The sequence below is a fragment of the Scyliorhinus canicula genome, chromosome 10, assembly GCF_902713615.1.
Source record: "Scyliorhinus canicula chromosome 10, sScyCan1.1, whole genome shotgun sequence".
Taxonomy (NCBI): Eukaryota; Metazoa; Chordata; class Chondrichthyes; order Carcharhiniformes; family Scyliorhinidae; genus Scyliorhinus; species Scyliorhinus canicula.
The window spans coordinates 34,833,694-34,852,820 of NC_052155.1; the positions used below are offsets into that span (position 1 = coordinate 34,833,694).

At 44.9% G+C, this 19,127-nt stretch overlaps 1 protein-coding gene across 1 annotated transcript in view; it reads left to right on the forward strand.

Annotated features, from left to right (window-relative positions):
• The window catches only part of col22a1 (collagen, type XXII, alpha 1), a 375,895-nt gene that overhangs the window by 240,108 nt on the left and 116,660 nt on the right, over positions 1 to 19,127 (forward strand). Inside the window, exons 18-21 of the mRNA XM_038808788.1 lie at positions 1 to 30; positions 1,848 to 1,901; positions 3,339 to 3,392; positions 15,012 to 15,065. Coding sequence (XP_038664716.1) covers positions 1 to 30; positions 1,848 to 1,901; positions 3,339 to 3,392; positions 15,012 to 15,065 — 192 coding nt within the window. The remainder of the gene's footprint in view (positions 31 to 1,847; positions 1,902 to 3,338; positions 3,393 to 15,011; positions 15,066 to 19,127) is intronic.

Sequence of the window (19,127 nt, forward strand, 5' to 3'; positions counted from 1 at the left end):
GTCGAGTTTGGTGGTTTAAAAGGAGAACCGGTGAGTATAATTCCCATACATTATCATAACAAAGCTAACTAAAGGAAATATTTGGACTATATATTGGAATATTATTCAAGATGGCCGTGCTTTACTGCTTAATTACTCTTAAGATACAAGATTATATGAAAGCTCTGGCAGAATATTCTGAAACAAAGACATTTTGAAATTAGAAGGTTGTTGACACCATCAAGCTCACTTCCAGTCACAAATTCCTCTATTCTGGATCTCTCCTCCCTCTTTTTAATCCCCAATTTAATCTAACTAATCCATTAATGTTGCTATGACCCTAAATTTCAAGGTTCCTTCTTAAAAGAATAAATTTACTGAAACTTATCTAGTTTCTTCTACACCATTGGTCAAACCTTTTCTGACAGGTGATGTAAATATTTTATGTGGTAACTGATGGGAACTGAAATAGCAGGATACAAATCATTACCATCAATCATCACAAATGAATAATGGCTAGTGGCAAGTTATCTCAGTGCCAAAATCATTACAAGCTGGTGATAATGCTCCATGCAAGGTTCCTCCCACCTTATTTCATCTCATCCGATCACCATATCCTTCTGTTTCTTTCTCCCTCCCTCCCTGGCTTCCCCTTAAATACATGCATGAGACTCAACCGGTAGCTCTGCCATTAGGACGAGATGGGGTGGAGGAGCAACAAAGAAGAAATGAGAGAGCCAAAGTAGCTTGGCAAAGGGGAGTAGAAAGACGCTACTCTCGAGGCAATAACCATAGTACTTATTCGGGGAGTGCTTCCCATACCTCAGCTTCAGTGAGAAACAATGAGTGAAAATTATTTGCTTTACCTCAAAAGCTATTGCTGAGTTGAGTCATCTATCATAGCCATAACCACAGCCTCAAACCTCATTCCTACTCCTGTAAGGTTGGAAAAGCTTATACTGTGACGTTCGGTTTGTCCATTCATTGCATGGCTTCTTGAGGTGCCAAACAGTCCAATGAGGTGCCTCTCACAACAGATCTTAGTGGGCAGGTTTACCTGATGTTTTCCATGATCTGGGGCTCATGGTTACCGTTAAATTTCAAGTTGTTCATCAGCTTCCACTTATGAAGCAGGTGGTTACATATTCAACGCTCAGCAATGATCTGTTGAGCAGTATCCTCAGTCAAAGGATGGTAAATTCTGGGACCTTTGCTGTTAGTGATGCTGTGTGGATTCTTTTTGCTGCATATTTAACCCAGTCATGGTCGAATATATATCCTTCACTGCGGCTGGTTTAGCACACTGGGCTAAAATAGCTGGCTTGTAATGCAGAACAAGGCGGCAGCGTGGGTTCAATTCCCGTACCGGCCTCCCCGAACAGGCGCCGGCATGTGCCGACTAGGGGCTTTTCACAGTAACTTAATTGAAGCCTACTTGTGACAATAAGCTATTATTATTATTATTATTATTTCCGGTATCGTGCATGAAAAATGTGAGGTTTGGGACGTGAAGTGTGTAAGGATCGGAGGAAGAGGTGAAGGGATAATAGAGGGAGATGAAGTAAGGCTTGTGCAGGACCACATAGACCATAAACACAAGCAGAGATATTTTGCATCAAATGCTTGTTTCAGTGTTGTAAAATTGGATCTACTTCCATGATATGTGGTGCGACAATTGTAAAAGAGTCAAGGGAATTTCTGGCAATTTTTAGGACAGTTCCCTTACAGATTGATGAGAAAATATTGAAAATATGAATAAAAATACATTAAGAATGAACCATTCTTATGAGTAATATTTACAGGTGCAAATGACTGTCCGAATACAGTACTTCCTTTTGGTTTAAATATAATGTTCTTTCCCTTTACAGGGTCGACCAGGACCTCGTGGCCTTCCGGGCTTGACAGGTCCTCCAGGGCCTTTGGTAAGATGTTCTTTTTTCACTTACAAGGAAGATAAATGAGCAAATCAGTGAACACAATAACAATATCACCAAACACACACACACACACACACAACATACACACACACATTGTGAACATGAGGAATCCAAAGCCTCCATTGGTGTTTGGTGATAATGTTATTGTGTTGTGTCACAGTCCAACATGAGATAAAGGGCCAAATCATTACGACAGATAACACTAACTTTTCAGAAACCATTGATATATCACAGAATCATAGAATTTACAGTGCAGAAGGAGGCCATTCGGCCCATCGAGTCTGCACCGGCTCTTTGAAAGAGCACCCTACCCAAGCCCACACCTCCACCCTATACCCATAACCCAGTAACCCGACCCTCAGGGCAATTTTGGACACTAAGGGCAATTTAGCATGGCTAATCCACCTAACCTGCACAAACTTTGGACTGTGGAAGGAAACCGGAGCACCGGGAGGAAACCCACGCACACACGGGGAGAATGTGCAGACTCCGCACAGACAGTGAACCAAGCCGGGCATCGAACTTGGGACCCTGGAGCTGTGAAGCAATTGTGCTAACCACCATGCTACCGTGCTGCCCACGCATATGTTTGTATGCATATGCCCATATGTTTAAGTTATGCTAGATAAAGAAACACCGCAACTGTTGAAGGAGAAAAAAAACTGGTTGCATGAAAATTGTGAAGTAGTTTGAATATATTGAAGAAAAGGAGATGATTTTGGTACAGTGGGCGTAAGGATGGCTGTGTTGATTGACTGGATGTCCATTAGAGGGCTTGGCAAAAGACAAGCTGCGAGATTCTCCTTCGGCAGGATCCTCCGCCCCGCCGGCAGTGCAAACCCACACTGTGGGTTTCCCGAAAGCGTGGGGTAGCCCACAATGGGAAATCCCATTGGCCGGCTGCAGGAACGGAGAATCCCACTGCCGGCGGTGGGTGGAAGGGGGGGGGGGGGGGGGGGGGGGGGGTGTGGAAGGGGAGAGAAATGGGGCTGGTGGAGCGCAGAAGGCATTTTCTGAAGTGACTATTTGAGTAGTTCATATGCGGCTTGAGGAAGCCGGTAGCATAAACATTTACACAAATCCCTTCCCACACTCCTATCTGCATGGCACACTCACACAGTATAGGAGTTCATACATATGGAGAATTCTGACCTATTTCTGGATCAACATCTAAATGCACATGTATTTTCTTGAATCAATATTTTTAATCAAAATTGTCAAAATACATGGAGGAAGTACAATGTTACAAAAGTACCAAACAAAAGGCCTGGCTCAATTCTGCAAAATGATTAGAAACTAATCACTATCACAGGTAGAAGGGAAATCCAATAAGATATAGCCTGGGGCAACTCTTTCAAACTTGCACAGTAAACAACTCGTGCTCCATAAGATAAAACAACATGATTTGTTTTCTAATTTTAGGGTCGTCCTGGTCTGGATGGCAATGCTGGCAAACCTGGATTACAAGGTCAAAGGGTATGTAAAAATTATATTCCCGCTGGGTTTAGACTGAAACTTTGTCAAGTGGAGACAGAATTTAGAAAGTGGAATTTGACAAAATCCATAAGATAGTTTGGATCAAATTCAATTCTACCATAGACCTAGGGTTTATCAGTTACTAATATTATTTTGTGTCTGAGCTTCAACATCACTAGCCTCAAGTGACACCAGCAATTCAGTCAATAAATGGTGTGGAACTGTGTCACATGGACAGCAGGAGGTCTTCTGGCACAGTGGTAGAGTCCCTACCTCTGGACCAGAAGCTATGGGCTCAAGTTCAATGCCAGCACTTGTTGGCCAAGGAAGGAGCCTTCATAACGCGGTTCACCAGGCTGATACTAAGCTTGGGAATCCTTCCACCACTTCCCCACTATTCCCCAAAGGGAAACATTATGCTAAAAGAACAGACGGGCTTCTATCGGTCCCAGGCTCAATGCCTGATTTGTGTTGTATTGGCTGATTTCACCCAGGAAGCTATAGCCTTCATAATTGATTAATGTCCTTGCTTCCAATACCTGGCTAATTGCTCCTGTTGAAAAATGGGCAAATCTTGGTTGAGGATAGGTTAAGGCCATGTTTCTTTACTAACCCCTTGTTGGTTAAATAGCCTGTCAATATTTTGCTGCCTGGACTCATCCAAGAAATATGGCAAAGTGGGTATGGTGCCAAGCTGCCCACTGGCTCAGTGAAGTGTGAAATCTGGGAGGATGATTAAAAGCAAAGATGATCTCAAGTACATGTTCAAAGCAGCTTGACCTCTGTGGAAAGACAGGGCATGAGCGTGAAGGTCAAATACATGTGCTAGACTTGTTCCCTGCTTTGCAGATTCATTTTAAGGAATCCTTCAATCTGAGCCATGCTTACTCACCATGTGAAATGAAAAAGAGGGGATTAAAACTCTGCATAGAAACCACAATCTGGTAAAACGTCTTCAAATAAAACTTTTATCTTTCCCTGTGATTGAGAGGTACTTCAAGAGGAAAGTGCTGGATGTTTTGTATTTCAGAGCCCTAGGATTTGCATGGAAGCAGGTGAATGCACAAGATCAATCTGCTAGCTGTCATACCAGTTCTCTGGCACAATCCCACTCCCAACCTATTTCCAAAGAGGTGAGGAGCCAGTTCAGCTTAGTAAGGCATATTGTCAAAACAGTGTAGCTGCCTGGTGATGTTCTCCCAAATTACCTCCCTGCCTGTCTGGCTTCGACTTCAAGCTGCCACGTGGAGAGGTTCCCAATCCACACTGAAGACATTCTTTATGTATGTTAAAGTTGAAGAAGTTAGAGACTGAGCACCTCCATCTTGTGGGTACCCTTTTACCTGCAAGGACAAGCTTCTGCTTCTTCAGCCCTGGCCATTATTTGGCCAATTCAGGGAAAATAATAATCTTTATTAGTGTCACAAGTAAGCTTAGATTAGCACTGCACTGAAGTTACTGTGAAAATCTCCTAGTCGCCACACTCAGGCGCACGTTCAGGTATACTGAGGGAGAATTCAGAATGCCCAATTCACCTAACAACACATCTTTCGGCACTTGTGGGAGGAAACCGGAGCACCCAGAGGAAACCCACGCAGATACGGGGAGAACGTGCAGACTCCACACAGACAGTGACCCAAACCGGCAATCAAACCCGGGCCCCTGGTGCTGTGAAGCACCAGTGCTAGCCACTGTGCTGCCATGCCACCGAGAGCTATGCCACTATTCCCCACTCAGCGTGGATTTCTGACCCGCATTTGACCCTGGAAGCAGGGTCCTGAAGTCTGCAGAGAAAACCCGACATACATAAAAGCAAAATGCTGCAGATACTATGTGGGAAGAAGGGCACAATACCAATGCTCGGGGCCAGCATGTATGCAGGAAGTGTCTCCAGCTGCAGCTTCTGGAAGCCTGGGTTTTCAAGCTGGCGACAGTGTGGGGCATCTGCAAGGTGGAGAGTATCATGGATAGTACGTACAGAGAGATGGTCACACCGCAGGCTAAGAGTCTACAAGCAGGAAGGGAATGGGTGACCACCAGGTAGAACAAGAGACCTAGGCTGACAGTGCAGGAACTTGCTGTGATTATTCACCTGCAAAAAAGATATACCGCTTCGAACACTTTTAGACTGTTGAGGGGAATGGCCTCTCAGGGGAAAGCAGGAATTTGTTGCACAGAGGAGTAAAAGGTGTGGGAATGAAATAGCGATAGGGGATTCAATTGTAAGGGGAACAGACAGGTTTTCTGTGGTGTAAACAAGACTCCAGGATGGTGTGCTGACTTTCTGGTGCTCGGGTTAAGGGTGACTCAGAGCAGCTACAATCCATTCTGGAGGGGGAAGGTACCGCTAGTCGTGGTGTACATTGGTACTAATGACATAGTTATAATAAGGGATGAGTTACTGAAAGCCGAATATAGAGAATCCGGGCATCCTGGTGGACTCGGCACCTCCCTAGCTTGGAGCTGCCGTAGGTGTTGCCCTGGATGGTCCGCCGGTGGGTAGCAGCCGGTTGGGCGGGGGAGTTTGAGGCGGGGGGGTGGGGCACCCGTACAGCCGGTGTCACTGTGGTGAATCAGGGGCCAAGGTGGGTGGTCAATGGGTGCGCAGCAAGTTGTCCGCCGTAATGGCAGTCCATACGTGGACACCGCCCCAGTCCCATGGGGGGTCACCTCAGCCGCTTATCTGTCCCCCCCCACCCCCCACCCCCACCAGCCCTGGCAGGGCCTCCCCACCTCAGCCAGTGTCCGGGCCAGCAGCCCATGGTCGCCCCTCACTGTATCTTACCTCCTATCTCTCTCTTCAGCAGCCACCAAGCCAGGTTCACGATTTTTAAAAGCACACATGGGCTGGGCTGTCGGGAACTTGGCCCATCGGGGGCAGAGAATCGTGTGTGGGCCCACTAATGAGATGCAAACAGCATTTAAACAATGCGCACTGCGCGTCGCATTTACACCATTTTCGAGGTGATGGAGAATTGCAATTTGGCGTCAAACCAGCGCCTGCTGTGATTTTGGTGTCATAAGCTATTCTCCGCACAATCCCGATGTCGACCGACAGAGAATCCTGCCCCATGTGTAATTGAATGAAAGAGCAGTGTGCTCTGGAGGCTGGATCATGTGCTGAAAAGCCCCAACAAGATCAACTTATTTGAATCCCATTGTTTTTAAAGCTTGCCAGTCACCCAGGCTCAAGAACAGGACTGGACTCTCCCAAACTCTCCAAGATCAACCTTCTTTAATGTCCGTAACCATTCTTGTGGGTCTCCAGCAGTAGCTTGACATTGAATAATCTCTCTCCCAGCCACGGCCAGAAAATGGCTCTGGCCAGGCTTGGTCAGGAGATTGAAAGGCTCGATGCAGTTAAAATCAGTCACTTTGTTCAAAACTTTGCCTGGTTCATTTTCCCCTACATTGATCCACTTACTGTCTCTGCTGAGCCAGTAAGAAGTCTTACAACACCAGATTAAAGTCCAACAGATTTATTTCAAATCACTAGCTTACGGAGCACTGCTCCTTCCTCAGGTGAATGAAGAGGGAGTTTCCAGAAACATTTCTATAGACAAAGTCAAAGGTGCAAGACAATACTTTGAATGCGAGCATTTGCAGGTAATTAAGTCTTTACAGAGCCAGACAACCAGGTTAAAGAGGCGTGAATTGTCTCAAGCCAGGACAGTTGGTAGGATTTTGCAAGCCCAGGCCAGATGGAGGGGGGTGAAGGTAATGCAACATGAATCCAAGGACCCAGTTGAGGCCGTACTCATGTGTGCGGAACTTGGCTATAAGTTTCTGCTCAGCGATTCTGTGTTGTCGCGCGTCCTGAAGGCTGCCTTGGAGAACGCTTACCCAAAGAACAGAGGCTGAATGCCCTTGACTGCTGAAGTGTTCCCTGACTGGAAGGGAACATTCCTGCCTGGCAATTGTCACACAATGTCATCCGTTGTCGCAGCGTCTGCATGGTCTCGCCAATGTACCACGCTTTGGAACATCCTTTCCTGCAGCGTATGAGGTAGACAACGTTGGCCGAGTCACACAAGTATGTACTGCGTGGCCAGGTACATGGTAGATACTCATGCGACTCGGCCAACGTTGTCTACCTCATCTGCCACAGGAAAGGATGTCCCCATGCTAGTAAGGATAATAATCTCCCTCAATAGTGAGACAGCAAGCAACAGTCAGTTTTCATCGTACTGATTTAAATCTTTGACGTTATTTTAATGCTGAGTCCATGACCATAATTTTTTGTTTAGATTTTGAGAAAATTAGATTTCAGCAATATGCTGCATGAAGCCAAGGCTGCAATTATATATAAATTAAAATTAAAATCCTGTTATCATGACTGACATCACACCACAATATTATGTCCTTTATTTTTGCCTTTAATTATGTCATGAAAGCTCATTTAAATGAGTTACCTAAGTGTTGGTCTTGCCATGTTGCTAAGCAACCAATTGGCATTCCACAGCTGGTCATAAAATCACTGGTTGAACAGGCTCAGTCCCTGATTTTTGGCAGAGGGTAATCATTAAGCTGCTACTTTAGAAGTGCTGTTAATTGATTGATTCCGTTTTGAGCCTTCAGAATTTCTTGAATTTCCCTCAATGCTCCTTCCTAATCAAAGAACCTAAAAAGTACAGCACAGGAACAGGCCCTTAGGCCCTCCAAGCCTGTGCTGACCATGCTGTCCGTCTAAACTAAAATCTTCTACACTTCCGGGGTCCGTATCCCTCTATTCCCATCCTATTCATGTATTTGTCATGATGCCCCTTAAACGTCACTATCGCCTTATCCCCTCAAATTATGCCCTCCATTGCTTATCCAGCCCCCCTCCCCCTCCTAAATGTCAAGCCTTCTCTCCCTTTTAAGGACCTTCAGGCTCCTCTTACGCAGCTCCTCCATCAGATTTCTTGAGCTCCAGAAAAGGGGAGCCACTGCTCAGGGTTTTGCACAGGCACTTCACCAGCAGCAGCTAAATAAGGGCCAAATAAGCAAAGTGGTTCAGGCCTAATGCTGACAATATCAACAGCCCTTTGTGATCCATGGGCACCTAAGCCACATGTTAAGTTGTAGAGGCTTTTCGATATAGTAGGTTGGAAGGCCTCTTGGTTGGGGCCTCAGCTATTTACCATCTATATTATCTTTGATGATAGAGAATGTATCCAAGTTTGCTAATCATTCAAAGCTGGGTGGGAATGCAAACTGTGAGCAGAGGACAAAAAGGCTGCAAAGAGATGTGAACAGGTTCAGCGAGAGGGAAACATGGTGGCAGAGGGTGTATAAAGGGGCGGCACGGTAGCACAGTGGTTAGAACTGTTGCTTCACAGCACCAGGGACCCAGGTTCGATTCCAGGCTTGGGTCACTGTCTGTGAGGAGTCTGCACATTCCTTCCGTGTCTGGGTGGGTTTTCTCCAGGTGTGCTGGTTGTCTCCCACAAGTCACAAAAGACGTGCTTGTTAGGTGAATTGGACATTATGAATTCTCCCTCAGTGTACCCGAACAGGTGCTAGAGTGTGGTGACTAGGGGATTTCACAGTAACTTAATTTCACTGTTAATGTAAGCCTACTTGTGATGCTAGTAAAGATTATAGATTATAGAAAGGCTTTGTAACACGGACCCCAATGTCTCTTGCGAGCTGAGGGCTGAGGCCATCTTGTGCACGCCACTCTTTATCAATTGTTTTTTAGACCAATGTAATTTCCTGCTGTGGTGATTGGAAGGCCTGATGGGACATCAGCAGGCAGCAGTTTTAATGAGCATTCTTGCTATGCAAATCAATGCAAATAGAATTCATATCAGCAGCCAGCGGGACGACCGACCCATCATTAACCAGCCTTTGGGAGAATTGTATAGAGATTTTAAGTCAGCGGATTTTCAACTTTTTGACTTCCACCAGATTCTGCACTCCTGCCCACCACTGGGATAATTCCACCTGAGATGTTGTTTTCCCTTGGCTGAGGAATCTAGAACCTGGATGCAACAGTCTCAGGATTCGGAACTGATCATTTGGGACTGAGACAAGGAGAAATTTATTCATCCAAGGGGTTGTAAATCTTTTGGAATTCTCTACCCCGGAGGATTATGGATTTTCCATTCTTGAATATATTTAAGCCTGGGATAGACAGACTTTGGAGCAGGGGAAGATTCTCTGATCCCACCTGCTAAAATCGGATTGAGAATCCAACAGGGGCCAAAAACGGGATGGGCGCTGGGCAGACCCATCCCAGTCTCTGTTGTTCTTAACAACCATTCTGCCCCATGCCAGCGGCAAACCCCCCCCCCCCCCCCCCCCCCCCCCCTAACGTTATCCTCCAAACGATTAGTGAGACTTGTTTGCTGGACTTTCTGGAGGACAGAAATTCAGTAAAATTGATCTTTCATAGGCATATCTGCAGATGGATGGGGCTGCCGAATTACAGCCACTACTCACCATAGTGATGAATAGAGATCAGCTTTGCTACCTTTGGAATACATCTACGCCTGCTCTTTTTTCAAATTTACATGGATCAAATTCAAAGTCGGCTGACTGGAGTGCAATGTTATTTAGATGACAGACTCATCATCGGTTCGAGCGAATAGTGATACTTGACGAATCTGGAGGCTACCCTAAACTGTAATAGAACCACAGCCTGAGAGTTAACAAGGAAAAGTGTGACTTTTCCCAAGTTATCTATAAATTATCTTGGTCATATCTTTGACAAAGATGGTTTGCATAAAGTGCCAAAGGAAATGTCTTCAAAATGTGACACAATTAAGGTCATTTTTAGGATTGACCAATTATTATGGTAAATTTCTGTTGAATTTAGCAACACGATTGAAGCCTTTACACACTTTGCTATGTGTCAAACAGGCATAGCACTGGTCAGAAGCATGTGAAGATGTTTACAATGAACTAAAAGAACAAAGAACAAAGAAAAGTACAGCACAGGAACAGGCCCTTCAGCCCTAAAAGAAACTTTACAGAAGTCAGCTGTTGGTTCAGTATATTCCAAAAATGAAGGGCAGGATTCTGTCAGCCCACGCCGGGTCGGAGAATCGCAGGGCTGGGCGCAATTCGCGCGACGATGCCCCAACGCCGGCCAGCTGATTCTCCAGTGGCCATTCACATCTGGTCTTACCCGGCGGGACTTGGCATCCATCCTGTCTGGGGCAGCCTGGTGGGTGGGGAGGGGGGAGTCCGACCCCAGGGGGGGGCTCCACTATGGCCTGGCCCGCGATTGGGACCTACTGATCGGCGGGCCAGCCTCTCGTGGTGGGGGCCTCTTTTGCTCCGCGCCGGCCCCTGTAGCCCTACGCCATGTTGCATCGGGGCTGGTGGGGAGAAGGGAGCTACCACGCGTGTGCACAGGTTGCTGTGCATGTGTGCATTCGCGCCGGTCTCAACATGCATGCGCAGACCCACGGCGCCCATTTGACGCCAATATTGGCAGCTGGAGCGTCGTGGGTCGCTCCAGTGCTGTGCTGACACCCTGTCGGGCAGAGGATTGCTACACATAGCGGTCTGATGACGCCGTTGTTAAACTCTCCAGTTTTTACGACGGCGTCAACACTCTGCCTTCAGATGGAAGTATCCCGACTGAAGTTGCAAGTAGCATGTGATACCTCACCCCATGGGTCTGGTGCCGTCTCGCACATTCTGCCTTCAGGAGAGGAACGACCGATAGCATTTGTGTCACGCACTCTTACGAGCACAGAAATGAATTACACTCAGATAGAAAAAGAAGCTTTGAGCATAATTTCCGGTGTAAGAAGGTTCCACCATTACCATTATGGGCGCCATTTTACCCTTTTGACGGACCATCGACCCTTGACTACAATCTTTGAGCAGTATAAAGGAACACCTTCATTGGCAGCCAATACATTGCAAAGGTGGCCATTGATATTGTCATCACACTTGCAATATCCAGTATCACATGTCCGAGCAGCATGCAAATGCTGATGCTTTATCACAATTGCCATAACAAGTTAAGCATGACCCAGAAGAAAATGTTGTCAATATTATATATTTCCCGCTCGTGGATAACGTATTTGGAAAGTAATCTGAAGTCCAAAGATATACAGGTACCGATCCACTGATGGAGAAAATGATGGATGTGGTCCAGAAAGGAACGCTGTCAGACGTTCGTAGAAAATGTGGACCTCAAGCCCTACATCACATGAAGACTAAAGTTGACAGTACAGAACAGAGTACGATTGTGGGGAATCCGTGTGACTAGTCCTCTGTGCTTACGTGGTAGAGTCTTTAACCAACTGTATGAGAGACATCCTAATGTGGTAAGGATGAAGGAATTGACACACAATTAATTTTGGTGGCCAGGATTAAATGCTCAAATTGAAAGGAAGTTGGACAATGCCAACCTTGTGCAAAACTATGGAACATTCCTCCATGACAATCGTTACGTCCGTGGAAATGGCCAACTCAGCCATGGAGGACAATACACATCAATTTTGCTGATCCACTGAAGGGTCGCGTTCTTGATGCTTGTGAACACCTACTCAAAATGTAGTCACATTAATGAATTCAACGATGACTGAGCAGACTATTGGACAACTAGACAAAATATTTGGATGATTTGGAACACTGGACCTGATTGTCAGTGATAATGGTACGTATTTTACTTTGAAGAAGTTTCAGGTCGACTTGAAAGCGAACAGTATACACCATATCAAGTCAGCTCCACATCATCCATCAATGAATGGATTGCCTGACTGTTTTGTGCAATCATTAAAGCATTCTATCAAAGCATCAAAGGGCAGCACAATGGTTAGTACTGCTGCCTCACAGCACCTATGATCTATGTTCGATTTCAGCCTCCGGTGACCTTGTTGAGTTTGCAAATTCTCCCTGTCTCTGCGTTTGTTTCCTCCGAGTGCTCCGGTTTCCTACCATATTCCAAACATGCGTAGGTTAGGTGGGTTGACAATGATCAATGCATGAGTTTACGGGGATAGGGCGGGAGAGTTAAAATAGATAAGTCCCCTTAGCCAGATGAGATTTATCCTAGGATTCTCTGGGAAGCTAGGGAGGAGATTACTGAGCCTTTGGCTTTGATCTTTACGTCATCTTTGTCTACAGGAATAGTGCCAGGAGACTGGAGGATAGCAAATGTTGTCCCCTTATTCAAGAAGGGGAGTAGAGACAACCCCGGTATCTATAGACCAGTGAGCCTTACTTCTGTTGTGGGCAAAGTATTGGAAAGGTTTCTAAGAGATAGGATGTATAATCATCTGGAAAGGAATAATTTGATTTGAGATAGTCAACATGGTTTTGTGAAGGGTAGGTCGTGCCTCACAAACCTTATTGAGTTATTTGAGAAGGTGACCAAACAGGTGGATGAGGGTAAAGCAGTTGATGTGGTGTATATGGATTTCAGTAAAGTGTTTGATAAGGTTCCCCATGGTAGACTATTGCAGAAAATACGAAGGCATGGGATTCAGGGTGATTTAGCAGTTTGGATCAGAAATTGGCTAGCTGGATGAAGACAGAGAGTGGTAGTTGATGGGAAATGTTCAGGCTGGAGTCCAGTTACTAGTGGTGTACCACAAGGATCTGTTTTGGGGCCACTGCTGTTTGTCATTTTTATAAATGACCTGGAGGAGGGCGTAGAAGGATGGGTGAGTAAACTTGCAGATGACACTAATGTCGGTGGAGTTGTGGACAGTGCGGAAGGGTGTTACAAGTTACAGAGGGACATAGATAAGCTGCAGCGCTGGGCTGAGAGGTGGCAAATGGAGTATAATGTAGAAAAGTGTGAGGTGATTCATTTTGGAAGGAATAACAGGAAGACAGAGTACCGGGCTAATGGTAAGATTCTTGGTAGTGTGGATGAGCAGAGAGATCTCGGTGTCCATGTACATAGGTCCCTGAAAGTTGCAACCCAGGTTGAGAGGGTTGTTAAGAAGGCGTACGGTGTGTTAGCTTTTATTGGTAGAGGGATTGAGTTTTGAAGCCATGAGGTCATGTTGCAGTTGTACAAAACTCTGGTGCGGCCGCATTTGGAGTATTGCGCGCAGTTCTGGTCGCCGCATTATCGGAAGGATGTGGAAGCATTGGAAAGGGTGCATAGGAGATTTACCAGGATGTTGTCTGGTATGAAGGGAAGATCTTATGAGGAAAGGCTGAGGGACTTACGGATGTTTTTGTTAGAGAGAAGAAGGTTAAGAGGTGACTTAATTGAGGCATACAAGATGATCAGAGGATTATATAGGGTTGACAGTGAGAGCCTTTTCCTCGGATGATGATGTCTAGCATGAGGGGACATAGCTTTAAATTGAGGGGAAATAGATATAGGACAAATGTCAGAGGTTGGTTCTTTACTCAGAGAGTAGTAAGGGCATGGACTTCCCTGCCTGCAACAGTAGTGGACTCGCCAACACTAAGGGAATTCAAATGGTCATTGGATAGACATATGGACGATAAGGGAATAGTGTAGATGGGCTTTAGAGGGGTTTCACAGGTCAGCGCAACATCGAGGGCTGAAGGGCCTGTACTGCGCTGTAATGTTCTATGTTCTAGAGTGGACCTAGGTAGAGTGCTTTTTCAGAGAGGCAGTGCTGACTTGACAGGCTGAATGGCCTCCTTCTGCACTGTCGGGATGCCATGGACCAGGGGACATTATCAAGAAGAGTACAGAAATTTCTAATATGTTCTTAGAATTCTGTACATGCTGCCATGCAAAGTTCACCGGCAATGCTGTTGTTTCAGAGTAAACTACTAAGATAGTTTGATTTTTTAATTCCACCTGACACTTCAGAGATTGTCAAACAACAACAACAAACACAAGTTGTTAGGAGGGCAAAAATCTGTAAAAGATGAGAATTTAACCAGGGAGAGAATGTTAGCTTGGAGTTACACCACCAATGAGAAATGGGTCCGAGCAAAGACAGTTCCAATATCATACACCGTATACATGGAGGATGAAAGAGTTTGGCAATGGAGTTTGACAATGTTACGCTCATCAGTTACTTGCTGCACAAAGTGGGTTTGCAGAACTTCCTCAAGACGTGCGACCTTTCGAAGGTCAGGAGAGCTATACTTTGTAATGAAGGCCAGAAACAGTAACTAGTTAAGATTCTGTTTCTGATGACTTTCCAATGCCTATAGTGACAGATACTGAAATAAATACTCAAGAAGTACCATCCACAGAAAGAATTGAGGACACTTCTGAGGTCGCAAGTAGCCAAGTTCAAGAACGCCGAATTCTACCAGAAAGGACTAGCCGTCCATCACAGAGACTGTCTTATTGTATATATGTTTAGGAATAACACATCAGGGGATCTGTAGTCTAAATGTTAATTATTGTTGTTGCACTAATGAAGGAAAGAAGGAGGAATGTTATGTATCTGGGAATACATACTTGCTGGTTCACATGATGTGCAGTGATGTCAGCAGTGTGTGTGCGTGGGCTTTGAGCAGATCACCATCTTGATTGTTTGAGCAACTCCCTTAATAAACCTTTCATCATGATTTACAAGAATCCAGAGTGTGGACACCGCCATACCTTTTCTCTTTCCAGCAACAAAGAAATATAACATTCATTAAAAGCGATTGTCACTTCCCTGGCATTCACTATTTTTTCTGATATGTTCTATCATTGATTCTGTTATCTGTGCTGCTCTTCAGGGAAGGAAGGGCGATCGGGGGCTGCCTGGTGAGCAGGGAATCATTGGATATCCGGTAAGTTCTTACCTTCAGAGAGCTTTCCCCATGAATAAGTGAAGCTTAATCCTGACATATTTTCATTTTATATGATGCTGCATTAGCCAGATTTTGGTTATTAATTGATTTTTAAAAAATGTTTAATATTTTCGATTTACGATAAAAATACATCCATTATCCTTACTGAAATCTCTGGGAATGCTTACCTTGGTGTCAACCTTGGCTCAATAGTTGAATTTAAGGCCTTGAATGAGAAAGTCATGGGTCTAAATGGGATGCTGGGATTTGATCATATAATCTGAACAGAAATGACAACACAATACTGAGGGAGTGCTATACTCTTGGGGCTCTGTTTACCTCAGTGAGCTGGACGGCTAGTTCATGATGTGGAGAAATGCCAACAGCATGGGTTCAATTCCCGTACCAGCTGAGGTTATTCGTGAAGGCCCCAACACCTCAACCTTGCCCCTAGCCTGAGGTGTGGTGACCCTCAGATTAAACCATCAGCAGTCAGCTCGCTCTCAAAAGGGGAGAGCAGCCTATGGTCCTTGTGGTACCAGCAGTTCCAGCACCCTGCCCTGCCCAAAGGGCATGCAGCTGGGGGCCTCTGATCCCCTGGGAGACCCCCATAAGTGCTGTTCCATCTTGTCCCCCCATGTTGGGAGCAGTGCTGAACAACGCTCGCTCGAGGTCTCTGAGGCGAAGGGGTTGAAACCCAAAGCCTTAGATACCTCGAGAATCTGCACATTAGACTAAGGCTTACTGCCTCGTTCTAATACGCAGACTTGCTAACGTGAGATCGCGTTGAGTCTCACGAGGCGTTGTGTGCCGGGTAGATCATGGGAGCAGGGTCTTCCGGCTTTCAATGGCTACGCTGCACCACGGCAAGCTTCTTTTCAGGCGCAGCCTGGCCGGAGGTTCGTGCCTATAGTCTCCCAAATGGAGAACCTTAGGCCTCAGCAACAGAACTGCCTCTAATTTGACATCAATTGGTACAAAATTACCAACCCCAGATTTTTGCAGGACAGACAGCGTGAATATGTAAAAAAGATGTCACACTTTTGGCACAGGGATGGATCTCTGAGATTGGGACAGAGGTGTCATTCGGGCAACATGATGATTTTGGATTATTTTTTGACCTGAGGATTCTTGATCCTGTTACTTCAGGATGAAATGGGAAGTGTTGCATTCCCAAGCGTCAACATTCATTTCGCAAAATCCACGAGGATAAATTTAAAATAATCATTCACAAAGCATGGTATTCTGCTGGTACAAACTGTGAAAAAAAGAATAATTGTCAGTAAAGTGTCTCCATGCGAATCCCATGTATCATTGCACTAGACACTGAAGTGGTCAACTACCTTGTGAGAGATAGCTTTAAATTTAATAAAGGGTGTTGGAGAAATAAGTGAAAGTTACCAATATACAGGCTGGCACTTTTATTTCAAAAGGAAATACCACCATCTTGTGGTCAAGAGATGTAATGTAAACCTGTGCTGCAGAATCTCTGCAAGTTTGACCAGAGCCTCCAACACTGGGAGAAATCTTGTATCGGATCTGCCAGCCATCATACTTTCTGTTTCCTATCTGCCTGTGCTTATACTGTGGGGATGCCACAAATGCAAACATTTAATGTTTTCAAGGCATGCCAGAAGCACGGTTCAATTCCCGTACCAGCCTCCCCGAACAAGTGCCAGAATGTGGTGACTAGGGGCTTTTCACAGTAACTTCATTTGAAGCCTACTTGTGACAATAAGCGTTTTACATTTCATTTCATTTAATTTCATAGGTATGAGATCACAAGGGCTAAAGTGGGTAAACAGAGTAGAATTATTGATGAGCCATGATCTAACTGAATGGTGGATCAGGCTCAAGGAGCTGACTGAGGTGGTCTGTTCCTACATTCCTAATGTCCTTCCTCTGTAACTTTTATAGTGATCCTGGCAAGCTTAAAATGAAGTGTTTAACAATCTGCAAAAAGAGCAGAGGAATGAATATGAGCTGACTCTGTTAGGTAGCTAAATGTTTTGGAACATAATTTCAGGGTCAAAAATCACAAATGTAAGTATAAATGTGAGACACCATTTGGACCTCTCGGCTCATCAATTCATAGGTGATTACTTGTGACCTGCATCCCAGCATATAACTGCCTCTCGAACGCTGCCAAACCTTTTTGTCTCCGTTTGTCACCAGCTTTCTGTCAGTGTGAAGACATTTTTTCTGATATTAACGATGGACTCACCTCTGTTTTTAACCCTTGCCCTGCAGTCATTGGTCAACTTGGAATGGTGCTTGGATGATTTACCTCATCTATTCCCAAAATTATCACATACCTCTGCACGATCCTTTCTCATTGACCCCCTTTAAAAGGAGAAGATTCAACTTTTGAATCCCATGCTCACAATTCAATTCCTGAACAATAGGGATCAACCTCATTGCCCTGGATAAAAGAAAATTACTGCAGATGCTGGAATCTGAAACGAAGGGGAAAATGCTGGAAAATCTCAGCAAGTCTGGCAGCATCTGTAGGGAGAGAAAAGAGCTAACGTTTCGAATCCGATGACTCTTTGTCAAAGCTAGCAGACAGAGAGAGTGGGAAATATTTATACTGTGGAGTAGGAATGAAAGATTCCTACACCACAGTATAAATATTTCCCACTCTCTCTGTCTGCTAGCTTTGACAACGAGTCATCGGACTCGAAACGTTAGCTCTTTTCTCTCCCTACAGATGCTGCCAGACTTGCTGAGATTTTCCAGCATTTTCCCTAACCTCATTGCCCTGATTGACAAAAATACCTGGGCTTCATCAAATCATATCTTCAAGAACACTTCAACCCCTTTAACCAGATGATATGTAAGTAGATAGAAAGAACATCAAACATTGAGAAAGTGAATGCAGCCAGGGCACCATAGTGGCCCTGAAGTCCTTGGATAATGTAGAGTGGGTTCACAACCCAGAGCTGACAGCTTGATCAAAATGTAGCAGTAATATTTTCATTACTGCGCTATCAGTATGTGAAAAGTCAGGATAGCTGAGTCTAACATTTTCAGATAGATTGACCCACTGAGTATTTCTAGCACTCTTTTCTTTCGTATTTGTGGATGAAACATAGCCAAAATTGAACCTCTTCACACTAGGTATAATGAGAACAAATATTCTACATCACAAAAAAAATCTACTCTGACCCAATTTTGTACCATTTTTCAGGGATCCCCGATCACTGCCTAAAACAGGTATTAGGCCCCCTTAAATGTAAATCAGGGACCTAAATGTTTTTTTGATTCCCTGATAACATTTAGTTTGAGATGAGAGGAAAGGAAACCATGCTTGCTCCACCTGGGATTATTTGGCCAGAGGTGAGGAGTTTCGCTGTCAACTTTAAAGCAGGATGTCTCCTTCAATTCCACAGGATGTCTCTTTCCATTTTCCCAATTGCTCTGTCCTCTTCCCTATTGCTGTTTGGCTCCCACCCCGAGATTTGATTTAACACCGCTATCTGATATGAACCTGTGGAGGCATGGCCCCTGTAGACTGCTCACTCAGCTGATGCTAATGATACAGAAAGTCTAATTCTGGAGCAATTTTGTGCCTCCGCCGTGCACGCTGCCCAGAAATGGGCACAGAGAGGTTTTCAACTCACAAAATAAATAGTTCCATTTATTTTTTTATCTCTCTCTTGATAATGCTTTTCACCTCAAATGCAGAAGATATTGACTCTCTCCAGAGTTAAGGCTTCACAGGCCCAAGTGTCAGGCTCTCATGAGCCTGCACTTGTTATAATCTGCATCTGGAAAATGTTCAAGGTTTAAAAGACATCACCCAACCGCATTTTGACATAACATTCACACAGATGTACTTTCATGCTCAGACTATTGGATGGGGGCCAATTGCCCCCTCCCCAAGATAAAGGCACTGAGGTTAAACATGACGTTCCTTCTGCCATCCTGGATACGATTGTCTACCTGCAAAGACAGGAGTGAACCAACAGCCTTCCTCGTGTGTGTCTCAACCACTTGGCAAATTACCTCACTGAGTATTGGGAGAACATAAAATGAATAATTCTCAGCCATGTACTCTGT